We start from the raw sequence: 17,799 nt of genomic DNA, 5'->3' as shown, positions 1-17,799 counted from the left end.
AAAAAAAAAAAATGCAGCTTCCAATGCAATTCTCAAGAACAAGAACCGCCTTTGTTGAGTTGACTAAATTCAGCTTTTAAAGTTCAGTGACGAACACGGTGACCATTGGTTGGCCTTATTATCAAGCAATTTTCACCAAGCTTTGATATCTTTGGGTTTTGCTTTCATACGCTTGAACTTCCATTCCTCTTTCGTCTCACAAAATCCAAATTTAGAGGTAACCTTTTCGTGTTCTTCTTCCCTCCAACGCGTAAAATCCCTTCGTTCTCCAACCTGGATACAGACTTGGGCGGCGGATTTGTTCTTCAGCATTCCCAGAAATTCAATCCCCATTTGGGTTTACTGTTCTTTTACTGAAAACATCCCTCTCATCCCTCTCCACATTGACACTTTCTGTGTAGATTATGGGTTGCTGTAGCAGTACGCAAAAGCCTCCAACATCAGGTCTTAATGGGTTTGATTCGGCGACAGGGATTGCAACCAGAGGTCCGTATCAATCTTACCAACCTCAGTCTACTGTCCCGACACAGAAGGTAACAGCCCCTCAAACCCAAATGCCATCTAATAGAAATCAGCCTCAGCCGCCTCCAACAGCGGAGCATCCACCGTCAGCTTCCGCTTTCTCAAAGCCTGCGGTTGCTACTCCTAGAACAGCGCAACATCATCCAGACACCATTCTGGGTAGGCCCTATGATGATATTAAAAAGTACTACACTCTTGGAAAAGAACTGGGTAGAGGTCAATTTGGTATTACCTATTTATGCACTGAGAATTCCACTGGCCAAACTTACGCCTGCAAGTCTATACTCAAACGGAAGCTTATTAGTAAGAATGATAAGGATGATATGAAGAGGGAAATTCTGATTCTCCAGCATCTTTCTGGACAACCAAACATTGTTGAGTTCAAAGGTGCTTATGAGGATAGGTATTCGGTTCATCTGGTGATGGAACTTTGTGCTGGTGGGGAGCTTTTTGATAGGATTATTGCGCAGGGCCAATACTCTGAGAAGGCTGCTGCTGAAATTTGTCGTGCTATTGTGAATGTTGTTCAAATATGCCATTTCATGGGGGTTATGCACCGTGATCTGAAGCCTGAAAATTTCTTGTTGTCTAGCAAGAAAGAGGGAGCAATGTTGAAGGCTACTGATTTTGGACTGTCTGTTTTCATTGAAGAAGGTTCATCTTTTTGTTTTCTTTTCCCCTCTTGCATTCATTTAGTTTCTGAACAAAAAAGTTAAAACCCTTTCTACTTGCGGAGAATATATACTTACTTTTTCGTATGTGGAAGTAAATGCAGGTCATTCACATGTTAAGTAGTGAGATTATTCCGATGCCACCATGGCTGAACTGAACTCCATGTCGTATGTGAATTTTGGTTATCACTACATTTCAGCAATTTGTACTTTTCATTGGACAAGTTTCAAAACTTAAAAAGTTCATCAAATCTGCCGTGCATTTGAGGCAATATGATCATCATGTGTCCTATTCTCCCAGACAATGGGGCAAAGCAGAGACAAGAAAACGACGATTAACATAGATAATGATGATTAAGTTTGGGATTGTGTTTACAATTTTGTAGAATTTGGTTGATACTTAGATCATAGATGTATAGCCAGTCAAAATCATTAGTTTGGCATCTCTTAATGGACCCAGATTGTGAATTTCATTCTAATTCCTGCCCATTTTTCTATCATTCATAACGATTTTGTATGCAACGAAGCTTCTATTAATATCTTACTCTCTTATCTCACTTGAAGAAATGAAAACTGTATGATGAACACGGATGACCCTTGTGCTTAACTGCTAATGAAAACTGTATTTTGGATGTAATCTCAGGTAAAGTGTATCGTGACATAGTTGGCAGTGCTTACTATGTTGCTCCTGAAGTGTTGAGGCGAAATTATGGGAAGGAAATTGATGTTTGGAGTGCTGGAGTTATTTTGTACATCCTTCTCAGTGGTGTGCCTCCATTTTGGGCAGGTAAATTATATTTCAGTTTCAGTTTCTAAAACTACAAGATGAAAATGTGTTGAATTTCCTGTCTCAATTTGAAATGGCAGAAAATGAGAAAGGAATATTTGATGCGATACTGCAAGGAGACATCGATTTTGTTAGTGCACCGTGGCCGACCATATCCGAAAGTGCTAAAGATCTTGTGAGCAAAATGCTGACACAGGATCCGAGGAAGAGGATTACTCCTTCACAAGTTCTAGGTATCAACCAATCCTTTGATATATGTGTTTAAGAAAGGTTTTTGGTTTCACATTTGGCTCTCCTCTTGGTTTTTCTGCAATGCTGCTGCCATTTATCTAGGCTAATGTTATTAGTTGTGTCTTCATCTAGAACATCCATGGATCAGAGAAGGTGGAGAAGCATCAGACAAGCCAATCGATAACGCTGTTCTGGCTAGAATGAAGCAATTCAGGGCAATGAATAAGCTTAAGAAGCTTGCTTTGAAGGTAATTAATTAAGACACTGCAATCAGGACTCGGGTTTGTAGAGGAAATGTTGTCTTGCTTTCTAGGACTGCATGAACACAATTGATGCACACCACACTGCATTTATTTTGTGCATATTGAGAACATAAAGATATCTGATGTATATGTTGCCTGTCTCTGTGGAGCTAAGGATGACGATGATGTTAGTATCCTAAGCAAATTAAGTGGTTTAATAGCATAGCTGCTTCATTTTCAATTTACACTGTGACAGTCCAAGTCCACCCCTAGTAGATATCGTCCTCTTTGAGCTTTTCCTTAGGTTTTAAAATACGTCTATCGGGGAGAGTTTCTACACCCTTATAAAGAATGCTTCGTTCTCCTCTCCAATCGATGTGGGATCTCACAATCGTAATGTCTGTTCAACTTGTGAAGTTTCTGCGGCTACATGTTTTATTTGATGTGTGTGTCTGTTCATATTTTTCTCGTAAGGAGGCCTTGTTTCTTTACCTCCTATGTGAACTTTTTGTCGTTCATGCAACTCACAATTCTTACATTTGAGCCTCACTGATATACATCTTAGGTCATTGCGGAAAACTTATCTGAAGAAGAAATCAAGGGCCTTAAAGCCATGTTCGCAAACATAGATACTGACAATAGTGGCACAATCACCTATGAAGAATTGAAGACAGGCTTAGCTCGTCTTGGTTCACGGCTCTCAGAGGCTGAAGTGAAGCAGCTAATGGAAGCTGTAAGTAAATAAACACTTATCTCCAATGCTTTTAATTGGTTTTTGCTTAAGAACTCTCTCATAGCAAGGTTCAAACTTTTCAGGCCGACGTGGATGGAAACGGATCGATCGACTACATTGAATTTATCTCTGCAACAATGCACAGGCACAGACTAGAAAGAGATGAACACTTATACAAAGCATTTCAGTTTTTCGACAAGGATAGTAGTGGGTAAGTCAGGAACTTTCTGATCCTCACTTAATCCAAATCTGTAATTCAATGGTTTGCAATGACTTGAAATATGTATATAGCATCATATTACCGAGCTATTGGTCTGATAACAGATACATTACAAAAGACGAGCTGGAGGCTGCCATGAAGGATTATGGCATGGGTGATGAAGCCAGCATCAGGGAAATCATCTCTGAGGTTGACACAGATAATGTAAGTTGTTCAAGTTTTAAAAGATAAGCTTTTCTTGTGGGTCTGTTGATTATCAACGCACTGTTCTTTGCATGGCAGGATGGTAGAATCAACTACCAGGAATTCTGCGCAATGATGAGAAGTGGAACAACGCAACCAGGAAAGCTCTTTTAATTTCTTATCAGCAAATTCAAACTTCAAAGCGGTCGGTGGAACTGACGGATTGCCAGAACCTCTTGAATTCAGACGTCAAAATAGTTGTCTGTTTTTTCTCTTTTCTTTTGCTGCCTTAGCTTGAGATCAGTACTTCCCTGAGAAATAGAGGTAAGTTGTATGTATATGTAGCCTGTCTTTTTCCTTTTAGCTGTTACCTAACCGAAGAATCCTGCAAGAGCAAGCTAATAGTTTTCATTCTTGTCATTTCCAGTTCTGTTTGTTAGTTGAACTATTGTTTAGAAGTCTCATTCCATTAGAACAAATCAGTATCTGTTGGAATAAGATTGAAAGAACAAGAACTGTCTGATCTGATCAATTTCGCAAGACATTCTTCAAGAGTAGTTTCAACAGAACATTAGAATCAAATCCAATTTCGAATTTTGCAGTGAAACAATGATGTGTAAAACAAATGGCAGGACTCAGAAATAATTAGGAAAATTGGAATAATTTTTTATTGCATCCTTCATCATGGGTTCTTTAAAAAATGTGTTCTTTGATGTAATGTGCTTGCATTATCAAAATGCACACAATAATATCACATGAACAAGAAGCCACTCTGTTTATGGATGATTCTACCGTCTACCCCATTTTATGATTTTGTTGTTAAAACATCAGCGATTCCATAAAACTCCAACATTGAGCAGAAAGAACAGTTCTCATCTCGCATGAATTATAATGCCAATGACGAACACTAAATATAAATCCCCCCTTCATATTTATATCAAGGCGATCAGGACCTTTGGTGCAGCTTTTTGGGGTTTTGAACTTTAGATTCATGTAGGAAGCAGATTCCACAACTGTTCTGTTGAATCCTTTTGCATTGAACATCCGCAACAAATGACATATGTGGGGCTACAGAAATATCTCAACTATGACCTGAAATGGAAATCATCCAAGTCAGGATCAGACCAGATGATATATGTATTCACAAATGTCCCAACTAGGAGAAAAGGAAGAGAGAAAAAAGAAACCTCAACTCTGCATATTCGATTTCAGCATTGAGTGAAATTGTTGAAGATGAAGTAAGTAAGAAAAGTAATACACTCGTAATGAATAGAAGCAAGAAATGGCAGTCTAACGTTCAAAGACATCGTTAATATACTATTACAGTCACAAGCTTAGACAGCTTTGCTTTAGCCCTGATCAGTCAATGCCATATTTCAATTCCATGTCTTAGTTAGATTACCTAAATAGGCACCAAAGTTGAGAATGCACAAGAATTTCGAACCAGTGATTGCCATAATTTATTTCATGAGCAAGCATTGAAAAAGCCTTAATGTGTTCTCTATGTCAATAATCTATGAGTACAGTAACAACGGAAAAAGAAAATATGTGTTCCATTACCTCATGAACAAACCTTTCTACCAGATCCAGCCATCCTTTCACTAATTTTGCGTTACTCTCTTTCAATTAGTAAAACCCAATACAGAGCACCTGGCTTTTGTTCTTGTGGATTGGATTTTCCTTCACCAGCTCTTCAATTGGATGAGTTGCAAGCTTTTCTGTGTTTCCAGAATGCCCTGAAATAACCTCTGAGGATATCAATGAATGCAGCCTAATTATCATTGGCTCACTAAAGGTCGTCCCAAATAAAAAGCTTCGCGATGGGTTCCCCAGCAATGTTGTTGATCCGTTCAACAGATAAACTATAACAACAGCATGCTTCTGATGATCCTGCCAATGATTCAAATACTAATACTACTTGGACTAGAAACAATACACCTTACATGTAACATGAACATGTCTAAAGGGAATGTTCCGCCCAGTGCAGGAACTTGTGGTGAAGTAAGACGGATGGCTGTTGAGAGTAACCAAGCTTCCCTTGAGTGATTTTGGTGTCAGTTGAGCCCACTGACGCCATAGTCGCAGTTTTCCTCTTCTCAAATTCTATTCTCTTTGCTGCTTTCAAAAGCCTCCCCGAAATCCCAACCGGAAAGGAAGGAGCGGGAAACGGCGGGAGATACAGATGCAGTGAAACTGGTTCGCCATTGAATTGGGCCGATGGCCTGTATATTCACTCAAACATGGGCCGACGGAAGCCCATTCCGTTTACCCTTTTCGTCTCCCTTTCTGGGCGGGGGGCTGTGGTTCTGGGATAACGGACAAATCAAACTTGGACGAATTAGAGTCGCGTAGCCGCATAAACCATCCGCAGTCAAATACGAATGTACAAAGATCATGCCCCACCAGAGCGGAGTGTAATGGAGCCCACCTCCAAATATTTGATCACCAGCAATCTGCAACGATCAAATCGTTATCACAAACCTGATCCAAATCGTTATCTCATTTCCCTCGCACCAGAACAAAAGCTCCAAGACGGAGAATAAGACCACGGAGAAAGACATTTGAAAGCAAATTTGAACTCCACTTAGCAGACCCTCTTCTCTGAATCGGAGCCCGAGTAGGTCATCCATTAAAGATCATGGCTTGCTCAAACTTCACAATGTGGGTATCCTCAAAATCGTCTTCATCCGATGCTTCCGCTCTATCCTTTCGGCATTTTAACCCACTTCAAGTTCCTTTGCAAGGCTCTGCCTCGCGATCCTCATCTGTCACTCCGATTCATTGTGCCCTCCGTGAGCTTCGAGAACGGATCGATTCAGTGAAGAACACCCAGAAAATTACTGAGGCTATGAAGCTCGTTGCTGCTGCCAAAGTGCGTAGAGCTCAAGAAGCTGTTGTTAATGGAAGACCATTCTCGGAATCACTAGTTGAAGTTCTTTACAACATCAACGAGCAGCTCCAAACCGAAGATATAGATGTTCCTCTTACAAACGTCCGACCGGTTAAGAAGGTTGCTTTGATTGTTGTAACAGGGGATCGTGGCCTCTGCGGAAGTTTCAATAACATGATCATCAAAAAGGCAGAATCCAGAATCGCAGAATTGAAGACCCTTGGCGTTGATTATACAGTTATTAGCGTTGGCAAGAAGGGAAATTCGTATTTCCTTCGCCGGCCTTACATCCCAGTAGATAGATTTCTTGAGGGCGGTTCACTTTCCACAGCTAAAGAAGCTCAAGCCATTGCAGACGATGTTTTTTCCCTCTTTGTTAGCGAAGAGGTCGACAAAGTCGAGCTTCTGTACACCAAATTCGTGTCATTAGTTAAATCGGACCCTGTGATCCACACACTGCTTCCATTGTCCCCGAAAGGAGAGATTTGTGATATAAATGGTGTTTGTGTCGATGCCGCAGAGGACGAGTTCTTCAGATTGACGACAAAAGAAGGAAAATTAACCATAGAGAGAGATGCCGTGAGAACAAAAACCTCAGATTTTTCCCCAATTTTGCAGTTTGAGCAGGACCCAGTTCAGATTCTTGATGCTTTATTACCTCTCTATTTGAACAGTCAAATTTTGAGGTCATTGCAAGAATCATTAGCCAGTGAACTTGCGGCCAGAATGAGTGCCATGAGCAGTGCTACTGATAATGCAAGCGAGTTGAAGAAGACGCTCTCTATTGTCTACAACAGACAGCGTCAAGCCAAAATCACTGGCGAGATTTTGGAGATTGTTGCTGGTGCCAACGCTTTGACTTGAGTCAGTTATGCTACTTTTAGGTACTTTCCACTGAAAATCATTTAACGTAAACTGTGCCCATTTAAGAACTATGACATAGTTAGCAAGTTCCTTCTAAGTCTCATCCCATCATAACCCAGTGCAATGAGACAATGGGACAACGCATCTTGGAATATAAGACAATCCTATCCACTTTTTGGTCTATTTGACGCTATGGTTGTTGATAATTCTTGTAATATCTGCACTTCTTGGTGCATCTCTGCTTTCTTTAGCGTTGTTCGAGTATCCATATATATAATAAACGTAACTATTGGGGGCTTTTGGCCTTATGGAGAATCACAGTTCATCTCATCTCTATGTAACGTCCCTTTTATTTCTAACTTTGGTTTCAAACAGGATAATTTATGTGCTTCTTTAAGCCTATATTTTCAATTTCAAAGGTTATCAGATCATTAGAAGTTCAAGTTTTCCCTTAATCTCCATTTCACAAATGTGCAAGCCAAGGAAAGTTTGGTGACTCTTTGTCAAAAGAGGATAAAAAACAGTAGAATTTGATTGGTGATTGATCTGTATAATATGAACTGTTGTCTTACAGGCCTTGTGTATATTTTTTAATATTTATCGCAGCTCTAAAGATTCATGTTGTCTCACAGAATGTCGACATCCCATGTATGCAGATTTGTTTTAATCACTGCCTCTCCTTTCTGTCTATTGCTATAATGACCATAACCATGAATAAAACACACCTCTACTTCGTCGGTAAACATAAGTAATCAATAAAGTAGAATTGAATAATGACATGCTTAATTATGCATCATAAAGGAAAACAATTTGATGCAGACGAACAAATCAGCAGCAGGCTAAGCGATGTGGATAGACACAAAAGAAGTTGAAAATGGTGGTGGGAAGCCATAGTTTTTGCAAGAGAGGATGAAATCCCATCCCGGTGAAGGAAAGTGATTAAATGAATGAAAAAAAAGGTACCGTCTGATCTTATCTTTGCTTTATTCAAAGTATTTTCTTTTTCTTCCACCACAGATATAAAAGGGCTTTCATTATCTTAATGATTATCACCCTCTATATGATTTTTGATTGCCCCATTATATGATTTTCTGTTCTTTCTTTCTTTCTTACTTGGAATCCACATAGTCTTGAACTGTTTAAAGGTGAAAGTCCTACTCAGCACTGCAGTTCATTTGTAAACTCAATCTTTTTGAACTCTAACTCTCACTCTTTCTGATTGTGGTGGTGGTGGTGATGCAAAAATCTAAGTTAGGCGCATTTAATCAAATCGCCACGTCTCCCTCTGAGGGAGGGCCATCTGGTTCATGTCATTTCAGAGTATTTTTTGCCTGTATATCTTTGGCAAAAGTGTTGGTTTTGGTAAAAAAAAAAAGTTCCCATTTCAAAAGTAAGCATTCTTTGGAGTGTTCAATTGGAATACAACGACACCCAATAAAAGGCATTAAAAAAATGTTTGATTGTTTGTCAAAAACCGAGGTGGTTTCATGTTTTTTTTTCCTTCTTCTGTCGAATACGTTTGAATTTTGTATGAATGAATGAGTTCAACTGGGGAAGATTTCCAAATAGAAAAAGAAGAGAAGGTGGATGATTTTGTTGTTTCATGAAACAGGCCCTCTGCATGAACCGAACATGGAGGGTTGACCCACACACGCTCTCGTGTCATTTTCGAACAGACATTATGATTTGAGCTTGAGAAGACACCTTACCGTCTCTCCCTCAATACCAAGACAGGTGCCTCTCTCTCTCTCTCTCTCTCTCTCTCTTGTCTTCTCTCTCCCCCATAAATCCCAAAGCTCCTTGAAACCTTGGAGATTGAAGTAGTATGGATGGAAATTTTGAAGTGCTTAAGATCCTTGGTGGCCAAAACTTGTGTCACATATCTCAATGCAGCAGCAAGGCAGAAGCAAATTAAGTGCTTTTACTCCTCTGGCACCTCCTTCAAGGCCAGCTTCAGAGATTGAAAAAAGCAATGGAAATAGATTACTGAGGTTCTCTGACTGTCACTAGGAATGAGATGGGTTGTGCTGCGACTTAAGAGGATAAGGTTACGGAAATCAGTGAGGTTTTGGTCAGACTCTTTGAGTCTCTTACTCATCGTTCCCCATCATCTTTCCCAATCAAAATCCACCCTTTTCTTCTAAACATTCAACACCAACTTCCCTTCATCTTCTCTTGCTTTGCTTTTTGTTTGAGTTTCGTTTCAAACCAACCCTCTCCATCATCAGTTTTATTTAGCTCAGATTCTCTTCAAATCCCATCCTTTCTCTTCCAATTATTTCAGCTTTTTGATATGCCATGAAAGTACAATTCATCTGTTTTTCGCTATCCTTTTTGGGGTTTCCCTGTTCTTGCTGGGTGTCATTTCTGAGTCTGAACCGAGGCCCTTGAAATTTGTGATTTTCTCTGGTAGTATTCAGGTCAAGCCAAGGGTGATTTTTTAATTTTTCTTTTCATTTCTTCTCTGGGTTTGTCACGGTTACTTTTGGGGCTCTGCACCTCACCCTGCATCTTACTCATTTTCAGAAAGAAATAAAAATCTGATAAATATCCGTGTGAAAGCCCAGTTTCTTTCCAAGAGTGATCAGGCCAGGCAGGTAAGTAAGTTCATTTCATATTGCTTCTCTCTCTCTCTCAGTCTCTGTTCCTTTTTGTTCCCGAGGAGATTACCCAGTTCAGTTCCATCGCATTCTCACTTTCTTCAGCACCAAAAATGAAACAAAATATGTTATTTTCCCCATATATTTATATTGGAACTAGTGACTCTGTTTTACTCATTGTTAACAACTGATTTCTTTTTCCATTTTTGTTCTACTCATCTTTCTCTTATTGGCTCATGGACTAAACTTGTTTTTCTGTTTTAGATCAACCAGTATGGCAGGTTCCAACACCAGATGGAGCCATGGGTTTCATGGAAAATCAATCAAAGACGAAGACTTTGATGAAGAACAAGCGTGGGGCTTTCCCAGCGAAACCAAAAAAGAAGAAGCTTCGAGCCCCGTGGCAACAAAATTCAAGCACTTCAATTCATCAGCCTCTTCTTCTTCTTCTTCGTCTTCCTCTGCTTGGTGCATGCAGATCAGCTCTGCTCCAAAAATGATCCCAAAAGCCAAAACCACACCCAATCAAGAACCCAAAACTGTGAAGAGATCCTCAGCTCCTTTGGAGATACCAGACTGGTCCAAGATATATGGAAGAAATGGCAACATGGGTAGTCATTGGATGGGCGAGGAATACGGCTTTATTAACGATGATGAGGAGGAAGAGGAGGAGGAGGATGTTATGGTTCCTCCACATGAATGGATTGCTAGGAAGCTTGCAAGGACCCAGATTTCATCCTTCTCAGTTTGTGAAGGCATTGGAAGAACATTGAAGGGAAGAGATCTAAGTAAAGTGAGGAATGCCATATTGACCAAAACTGGGTTTTTGGAGTGATGCAACAAAAAACCATCATCATCATCTTCTTCAAGATTTAAGAACAACTGTTTGCGTCTTCTTTTTCTTGTTTTTTGGGTCAGTTTTGGTCTCACATTTTGGTTGTTTCATTTGAGTTTTTGGTAATTGAATTCCAGTTTTGTAATAAACACAAAACGATAGAACCTTATATTTTTCGAATTTTAGTGACGAAACGACGTCGGATTGGATAAGATCATTGCTAGTTTAAAAAATGTCCAAATATTTTTATTATTTACATAAATAAGATTTCATCATTAAATTAAGAATCTATTGTTTATCTCTCCACATTGAAGGTAAATTGATTTCATTAATTATATGTTGACTTTAAATTGATTTTCAAATTTAATTCTCATTTTTTGGAAATACATTAAATGGAAATATATTCGAATTGGAAATTATTTTACGATTTTAGCATATCAATTAAATTTCTCATGTTTGGTTTGGGCCACACATTTGGGCCTGTTTTAAATGGACGGTCCAGGTAGAGTGTTTGGTTTGGGCCACGAATTTGGGCCTGTTTTAAATGGACGGTCCAGGTAGAGTGTTTGGTTTGGGCCACGAATTTGGGCCTGTTTTAAATGGACGGTCCAGGTAGAGTGTTTGGTTTGGGCCACGAATTTGGGCCTGTTTTAAATGGACGGTCCAGGTAGAGTGTTTGGTTTGGGCCACGAATTTGGGCCTGTTTTAAATGGACGGTCCAGGTAGAGTGTTTGGTTTGGGCCACGAATTTGGGCCTGTTTTAAATGGACGGTCCAGGTAGAGTGATGACTTGAGAAAGAATAGGCAGGCTTCTACGTGTTTGAACTGGAAGGAGGTTCCTCCGTCTACGAAACTGAGGAGTGATGATCATGGAGTCTCTGTAAATTCTGCTTTCATATTATCCAATTCTTCTGCCGATTCATCACTCGAATACTGACGTTCCGCAAGACTGTTTTGATCTTCTGTTCGGCTGGGTATGTCATTGCCAACAACCTTTGTCTTTCTTCGCCCTTTTTTCACTTTTGATTATGCTTTTCTTCATACCGAATTCTTTGTGGGTTGTAACGTTTCTCTTTCTTTGATTTTCAGCGATCAATCTTAGCGTCAGATTCTAATTTCTTCCATGGCCAGAAGCTCGTTCGAACTTGGAATTCCTTTGGGTAATCATTTAATTTTACTCTCTTGAAAGCTTCATATCCATATCCGCATGTATTTGGGCATAATACGCGTATTGCTATTGAATTGATTAGAGGTTGATTGATTTTGTGACTTCGTCGGCCACCTTATTCAAATTCGAGTGCTATTTGGTAGTCGAAGTATCTTCGTGTTGTGTTTGTGGGCACCGAATAGGCGAATATCTATTTGGTTTCATGATTGTTTCCACTATTTTCAACCCTTTTGGGTAATATAGTCAGAATGATGTGGTACGTTCATGTTTCAGCTATTATTGCTTACCCTGTTGGGGTCTTCACGTCTCAGAAAAGAGACGGGTTGAAGCTGCTCGCGTAAGAGAAAAGACCCGGATAGAATACCTGTATGAATAATGTTACTTATTTTGTTCTTTACTACGTATGGTTCTTAAATTTACTTCGGCTTTGGTACTGATTCAAATAACTTAAACAGGTGATTGTCGAGAAAGCTGGGAGGAGTAACATTGTTGACATTCATAGGAACAAGTATTCTCTCTCTCTCTCTCTCTCTTCTTTTTATGAATCGGTGAACTAGCATGAATAGATGATAAGATGTTACAACATTCTTAAAGTAGATACTAGCACATATGTTAGTAGCAGCTGCAGTAATATGTTGAATGAAAATAATGGAGTTGCTAGAATGTAGTTTAAAAGTGGAGCTCTATGAGAAACAGAAGTATCTAAGTCAATCATAAGAATTATGGTTTACTTGAAAGATCTTAATGGCTTTCAGTTGATAACTTCGTTGAATTGGCAATTGTGTGATACATGGAAAAGATGCAATAGAGTTAGTCCCAATAAAGCCAGTCCCCTGATTAGTACTATCTCGAACATGAAGTATTGTTTCGTTATAAGCACTTGGACGATCCGTTTTGGAAGGGGCCAATCTTGTATAATCGAACAGTTCTATTCGTTCACTGTAGAATTTTTATCTTACCTATTGCAGATTCCTCGTCTCTGCTGATTTAACTGTTGGACAGTTTGTTTACGTTGTTCGGAAACGGATTAAGCTTAGTGCTGAGAGAGCTATATTTGTATTTGTCAAGGACACTCTACCTTCAGCTGGTGAGTGGTGATCCTTTTTTCTCTCAGTATCTGATCTCATATCGAATGTGGGCATTGTAATAAGTTCTTCTGTACAACAGGTGCTTTGATGTCTGTAATTTATGAGCATAATAAGGATGAAGATGGGTTTCTTTACATGTCATACAGTGGAGAAAACACTTTTGGTGGGTTCCTTGGAGGACAATGATACATTTACATGTAAGTTCCAGCTATGTCTCTTCCGATCAATCAATGCTTCAGCTTTGTTTAGCCTTTTTCCTTCTTTCATGAACCAGTGAAATATAGCTATTGGTGTCTTTTTAGTTGCATATCGAGCAGTGAAATGAGTCTAATATGACATGATGAAACTATATCACTATAGACACAAGCCTGAAACTACTACTTCTACTTGATCTGATATCTATAGAATACTGAATATCTCAGCCGAAACAAGTCTTAGAACTCTTTAACATACCACCATGTTTGCCAATATTCAAACACAAATACCAGAATCATGAAAAGTTTCAATCTTTTGCTAACGAGAGTAGATTTCTTTCTCCCTCTCTGTTATTTTGGTGCCAGGGATGTTGTGACAAATCTACTTAATTTACTTGGAGCTTTTCTTGCGAGGGTTCATGATCCACTTGATGCCGTTAGATATTCCACTTCCTATCTTTTTGGCACCAGCCACGGTCGCCGCCATGGCTTTTGCTATTCCAGTTTTAGAACCAGCCTTCTTGTCCGAGCCCTGGCCCCCTTTGGCTTTACTGCCGTCGTCTTCTTCCATGGCGCCTATGCCTCCAGCTCCCCATTGGTCTGCCCAGCTTGGTGCTTCTGCAGCCATGGTTTCTAATTCCAACCAATACAACATCAAATTCACTGTCTATCCATTATTGGTGTTGAAAGTAACAGCAACCAAATTTATGCCTAAAAAAACTAATTCATGTTCTGATGACCATTGAATTTTCCCAGATTAGTAAAGCGAACAGAAAGTTACAACTTTCTCACTGTCATATTGTCTAAACCATTTCTAAGACGATATAAACGAAACCACAGAGAGAGATCTGATCTAAAGATTTTATTCATAAGAAAGAGCTTATCTTGAACTTCAAGAAGCACAAACAAAGTGAGGAATTCGAGGTGCAGGAAGCAACTAGATACAGTTAAAGAGTCATACCTGGGGATCCAAACCGATGAAGAACTACAGAAACTTAGTGAAGGAATTCGAGGAAGATTAGAAAATAATTGGCAGAAACGCCTTTAGGAAGCAGCAGCAGCAGAACGCAGGGCCATAGGTGGATGGGCTGTCTTTTACTCCCACTGCAATATTACTTTTTTAAAGAGCTTGCCAACTCCTTCTGGTTTCCATCTAACGAAGCAAACTATGTCTTTTGGGCATCTTTTTCTTTCTAATAATATATATATATATACACATCTTTAATCCTCCTCGTAATCACAAGGCATCTTATTCTCACAAGGCTCGTAAACCTGGACCAGATGTCTACTGATATAACCACCTGGGTTCAAATTCAAACTTCTAATCAAATCCATCAATTATTCAAGAATCACATGTATTTTCCCCCCATTAACTTGGATCACACAGTACATGATTAGACTATTTACTGCTCATTCACAAGTTCATCAAGATTAGAGGGGCCGGCCGTGGGGCATCGGAATAAGAGATGGTCCAAAAAGGAAAAGAAATAAAAGATTCAAATTATAAGAATCGGTGGGGAAGAATATTGAACTCAGTGGGCAAAGATCAAAATTCCGACAAAAGGAAAAACAAAACTGTCAGCAACTATTTCTTTGAAGTTGACTACGATTGTTGACCAGAATAAAAAAAAAAAATTATGTCTAGACCACCAACATTCTGAAAGGATGAGTTATAATTAGACGGTTATCTACATCGTATCTGTAAAATGAAAACCACAACCAAATTCATACAACTAATTTAAATTAATTCCCATTTCATTTCTCATCATTCATCATCATCATCATCATCTTCCCCAGCAGTACAATCATTTGGATTTCCTGGTGGATTTTGACCTTTTCAGTTTGCTTGATTTGTCATCGGACCTCGCCCATGTATAACCACTCGGAATCGCAAATGGGTCTACTTCATCTTGACCCGCCGACCACGAGCACCGTTGGTTTTGCTTTGCCGTCGATCCAGCAACTGAGTGGCTGCTGCTTCGCCTCAGCCACGTAGATGACGATGAAGAGGAAGAAGAAGAAGAACAAGACGGCAAAGACGAATAGTGGGAGGAGGATTCAGAAGGGTCTTCTCCTCCGCTGTTGGCTAATTGCCTTGGGCTTGAAAACGGTGTGTAGAATTGTTCCACCGGTGGAAGTTCTACAAATTTGGTGAAGGTTATCACCACTCTCACAGTCGGCACCACTGGAATAGCCACCTACACACACCCAAGAACAAAAGATTATTAACCCTTAATTTTCTTATGCGGCCCCCATTTTGAATAAGTTTGAAACTTTTCTTTTTCCCACAAATAATAATTAATAATTATTATTAAAAAAAAAAAAAAAGGTTCAAAGGGCCCTAGGCCGCGTTGTCTCTAACGCTGCCACGTTATAATGTTTGAGTCAAATTCTATTTGGGTCTTTATTGTTTTTTGTAGTTTTGTGAGAAGAAAAAAGAAAAGCGTAGTAAGAGTGGGGCCCTCTGTAGGAAAACCAGGATTCAGAGAAAACTCAAAAGTGGGGCCCCGGAGGTTTCTTTGTCTAGGGTAAATCCTCGACTGAGATGGACCCCAGCGGTCCATCGCCGTAGGATCGAAACAACTCAGTCGATACCATCGCCGTTCAATCACCGACCATGGATGTCAACCAATCAGAGGGCGCCTAAGCCTCACTCTTCCTCGGTAGACTTCCGAGAGACCGTTGCTTGGGCATCAAAAGAACACCCAATTAAAAAAAAAAAAAATCAAAGCAAATCAAATCAAGGAGGCTACAAGAAAGCGAAATTCTAAAGCCCGAGATAGGGCCCACTATAATTGACCCCAGAAAAACGTTTTTCAATTCCTACCTTGACCGGGAAAGTTCCCGGCGGGAACTTGGTGGTGAGTAGCTCCCTCATTCTTCTCACTGCCTTCACTTTGTTCGCCAAAATGTCGAGTAAAGGAAGTAGCTCCTCCGTCTTTAATGGGAACTGCTCCGTTAACCACACCGATGGACGTAAGCTCCTCACGTACTCCTTTTCCTTCGTCTGCGGCGGCTCAACTGGAACCGCCGTAAAATTTGGCCTCACGGCCTTCCTCGGCGGTGGCGCTGTCGCAGATGGTATGTCCACGCTTTTTCTCGGCATCATTACCCATTCCCTCTCTTCCCGAACAAAGCTACTGTGTCTTCGCCGGTCGGTGCTATTCCTGTCCGGCAGCCCGAAACTGGGGTTTTCGGCTACTAAGAACCCATCGTCGTCTTCGTCGAGTTCCAGCGGGAGGACCTGCTCACTACCCGCCACGTCACCTTCGCTGCCAGCTACCTTTCGCGATCGGAAGCTGAACAGTACGTTATGTACTTCGTAAACTTTCGCTTTCCATTCTCCGACGCTTTCGGTTTTCTCTTGTCTTCTCCAGTTGGTTCTTCCAATGAGTTCTGCTTTCGTGACGTCCATTCCAGGCCGGTACACACTCGTCTGAGAACAGAATCCAGCAATGTCGGACTCACTCATCGGAGCTCCCGCGTTCTCGAAGGCGTCGAAGATTTTGCGATCGTCGCGGTTGATCACTAGCAGTGAACCGGAGGGAATGTCGTGGCTGTGATCGCCGTCGCCAAGAAAGAGAAAACTCTGATCCGCGCGCTGGATCTTCAAGCCATCAAATCCAGCCAAAGACGTATCGGCTCGGAGATTACCATCGCGCTTCCAGATTCTGTACGTATCCGACGGTGCAATTTTCCCAACAAACGGAATTACAGAGCTCTCAAAGTGAAACGAAATTTCCATATAGAAATCTCGCATTCGACGAAGAACAGCAATGACGCGCGGCAATCGTCGGCGCCACTTGGACCAAGCAGCACGGTGGTGAACCTGGAGGAGAATGAGCGCAATATCGGAACTCCGGCGACACATAGCCTCCTGCAGAGGGTTCCATCCGGCAGAATTCTGGAGGGAAATATCAGCACCAGCAGAGGAAAGAGTGCGCGCCGCAAAAGCATCCTTAAGCCTAACAGCGAGATGTAGAGGAGTTTCACGGTAGGGCACATCACGGCGGTCGAGGACGGCAGAGATCTTGTCAGCAATGCGCTCCTGAGCAAGAGAATCAGCCTCGGTATGAATAAGAACAGGATCGGAAAGACGAGGAAGAGTGGAAACGATACGAGAAAGAGCCGAATGATCCGCAAGAGCGACGGCGTAATGGACAGGACTATGAGCATAATCCTTGGGTTTAACGGTCGAAAGCGACGTCGTCGTGGGGGTCGACGACTTCGCCATTACAGCCGCGAAAATGGAAGGAAGGAATGAAGAATGAAGAAGAAAAGGAAACGGGAAGAGAGCGACAAATNATATATATATATATATATATATTAATTTTTTTATTGTATAATCGGTCACAGACTCGCAGGAAGAAAAGAAGAAGAAGAAGAAGAAGAAGAAGAAGAGAATGTTAGAGGGAGAGGAAGGGCAAAATGGTAAAAATGCGTGTGTGGCTTTATTGGGAAGCACGGGGAGAGAGAGGAAATGGGCGCGTCTTTTGGTAATGGGTCGGGAGCAGACGTTGTGGATATTTCTTTCTAATGTCTGTACTTTACCTTCCTTTGCCTCAACCGCT

The 17,799-nt window shown here is 40.7% G+C and overlaps 4 protein-coding genes and 1 pseudogene across 5 annotated transcripts; 4 read left to right on the top strand and 1 right to left on the bottom strand.

Moving 5' to 3' along the window:
- Positions 1-22: 22 nt before the first annotated feature.
- Positions 23-4,158, top strand: LOC111803508 (calcium-dependent protein kinase 2-like). The gene is made up of 8 exons (XM_023687944.1): positions 23-1,176; positions 1,837-1,980; positions 2,061-2,213; positions 2,344-2,459; positions 3,019-3,186; positions 3,270-3,397; positions 3,511-3,610; positions 3,689-4,158. Exons 1-8 carry the CDS (start codon positions 405-407, stop codon positions 3,761-3,763), a joined length of 1,656 nt encoding a protein of 551 aa, XP_023543712.1. The 5' UTR covers positions 23-404; the 3' UTR covers positions 3,764-4,158.
- Positions 4,159-6,056: 1,898 nt separating this feature from the next.
- LOC111803511 (ATP synthase gamma chain, chloroplastic-like) lies at positions 6,057-10,954 on the top strand. 2 transcript variants are annotated; one of them, XM_023687947.1, is made up of 4 exons: positions 6,057-7,363; positions 8,145-8,302; positions 8,956-9,077; positions 10,208-10,954. In XM_023687947.1, exon 1 carries the CDS (start codon positions 6,228-6,230, stop codon positions 7,341-7,343), a length of 1,116 nt encoding a protein of 371 aa, XP_023543715.1. In that variant the 5' UTR covers positions 6,057-6,227; the 3' UTR covers positions 7,344-7,363; positions 8,145-8,302; positions 8,956-9,077; positions 10,208-10,954. The 2 variants fall into 2 exon arrangements, with proteins under 2 accessions (XP_023543715.1, XP_023543714.1); XM_023687946.1 differs by having other exon boundaries at positions 6,058-7,363; positions 8,163-8,302.
- On the top strand, positions 9,085-10,964 carry LOC111803513. The gene is made up of 2 exons (XM_023687952.1): positions 9,085-9,763; positions 9,870-10,964. The coding sequence occupies exon 2, from the start codon at positions 10,218-10,220 to the stop codon at positions 10,776-10,778; it is 561 nt and encodes a 186-aa protein (XP_023543720.1). The 5' UTR covers positions 9,085-9,763; positions 9,870-10,217; the 3' UTR covers positions 10,779-10,964.
- A 645-nt stretch (positions 10,965-11,609) lies between these two features.
- Positions 11,610-14,016, top strand: LOC111803514 (annotated as a pseudogene).
- Positions 14,017-14,708: 692 nt separating this feature from the next.
- LOC111803507 (ankyrin repeat domain-containing protein 13C-like) lies at positions 14,709-17,526 on the bottom strand. Its single transcript, XM_023687943.1, has 2 exons — positions 16,056-17,526; positions 14,709-15,426 (listed from the first exon to the last, which is right to left on the bottom strand). The coding sequence occupies exons 1-2, from the start codon at positions 17,460-17,462 to the stop codon at positions 15,034-15,036; spliced, it is 1,800 nt and encodes a 599-aa protein (XP_023543711.1). The 5' UTR covers positions 17,463-17,526; the 3' UTR covers positions 14,709-15,033.
- Positions 17,527-17,799: the final 273 nt, after the last annotated feature.

This window comes from Cucurbita pepo, chromosome LG10 (genome assembly GCF_002806865.2).
Source record: "Cucurbita pepo subsp. pepo cultivar mu-cu-16 chromosome LG10, ASM280686v2, whole genome shotgun sequence".
Classification (NCBI taxonomy): domain Eukaryota; kingdom Viridiplantae; phylum Streptophyta; class Magnoliopsida; order Cucurbitales; family Cucurbitaceae; genus Cucurbita; species Cucurbita pepo.
The sequence above is the reverse complement of the archived record's forward strand: the minus strand, read 5'-3'. Positions and strand labels throughout refer to the sequence as shown.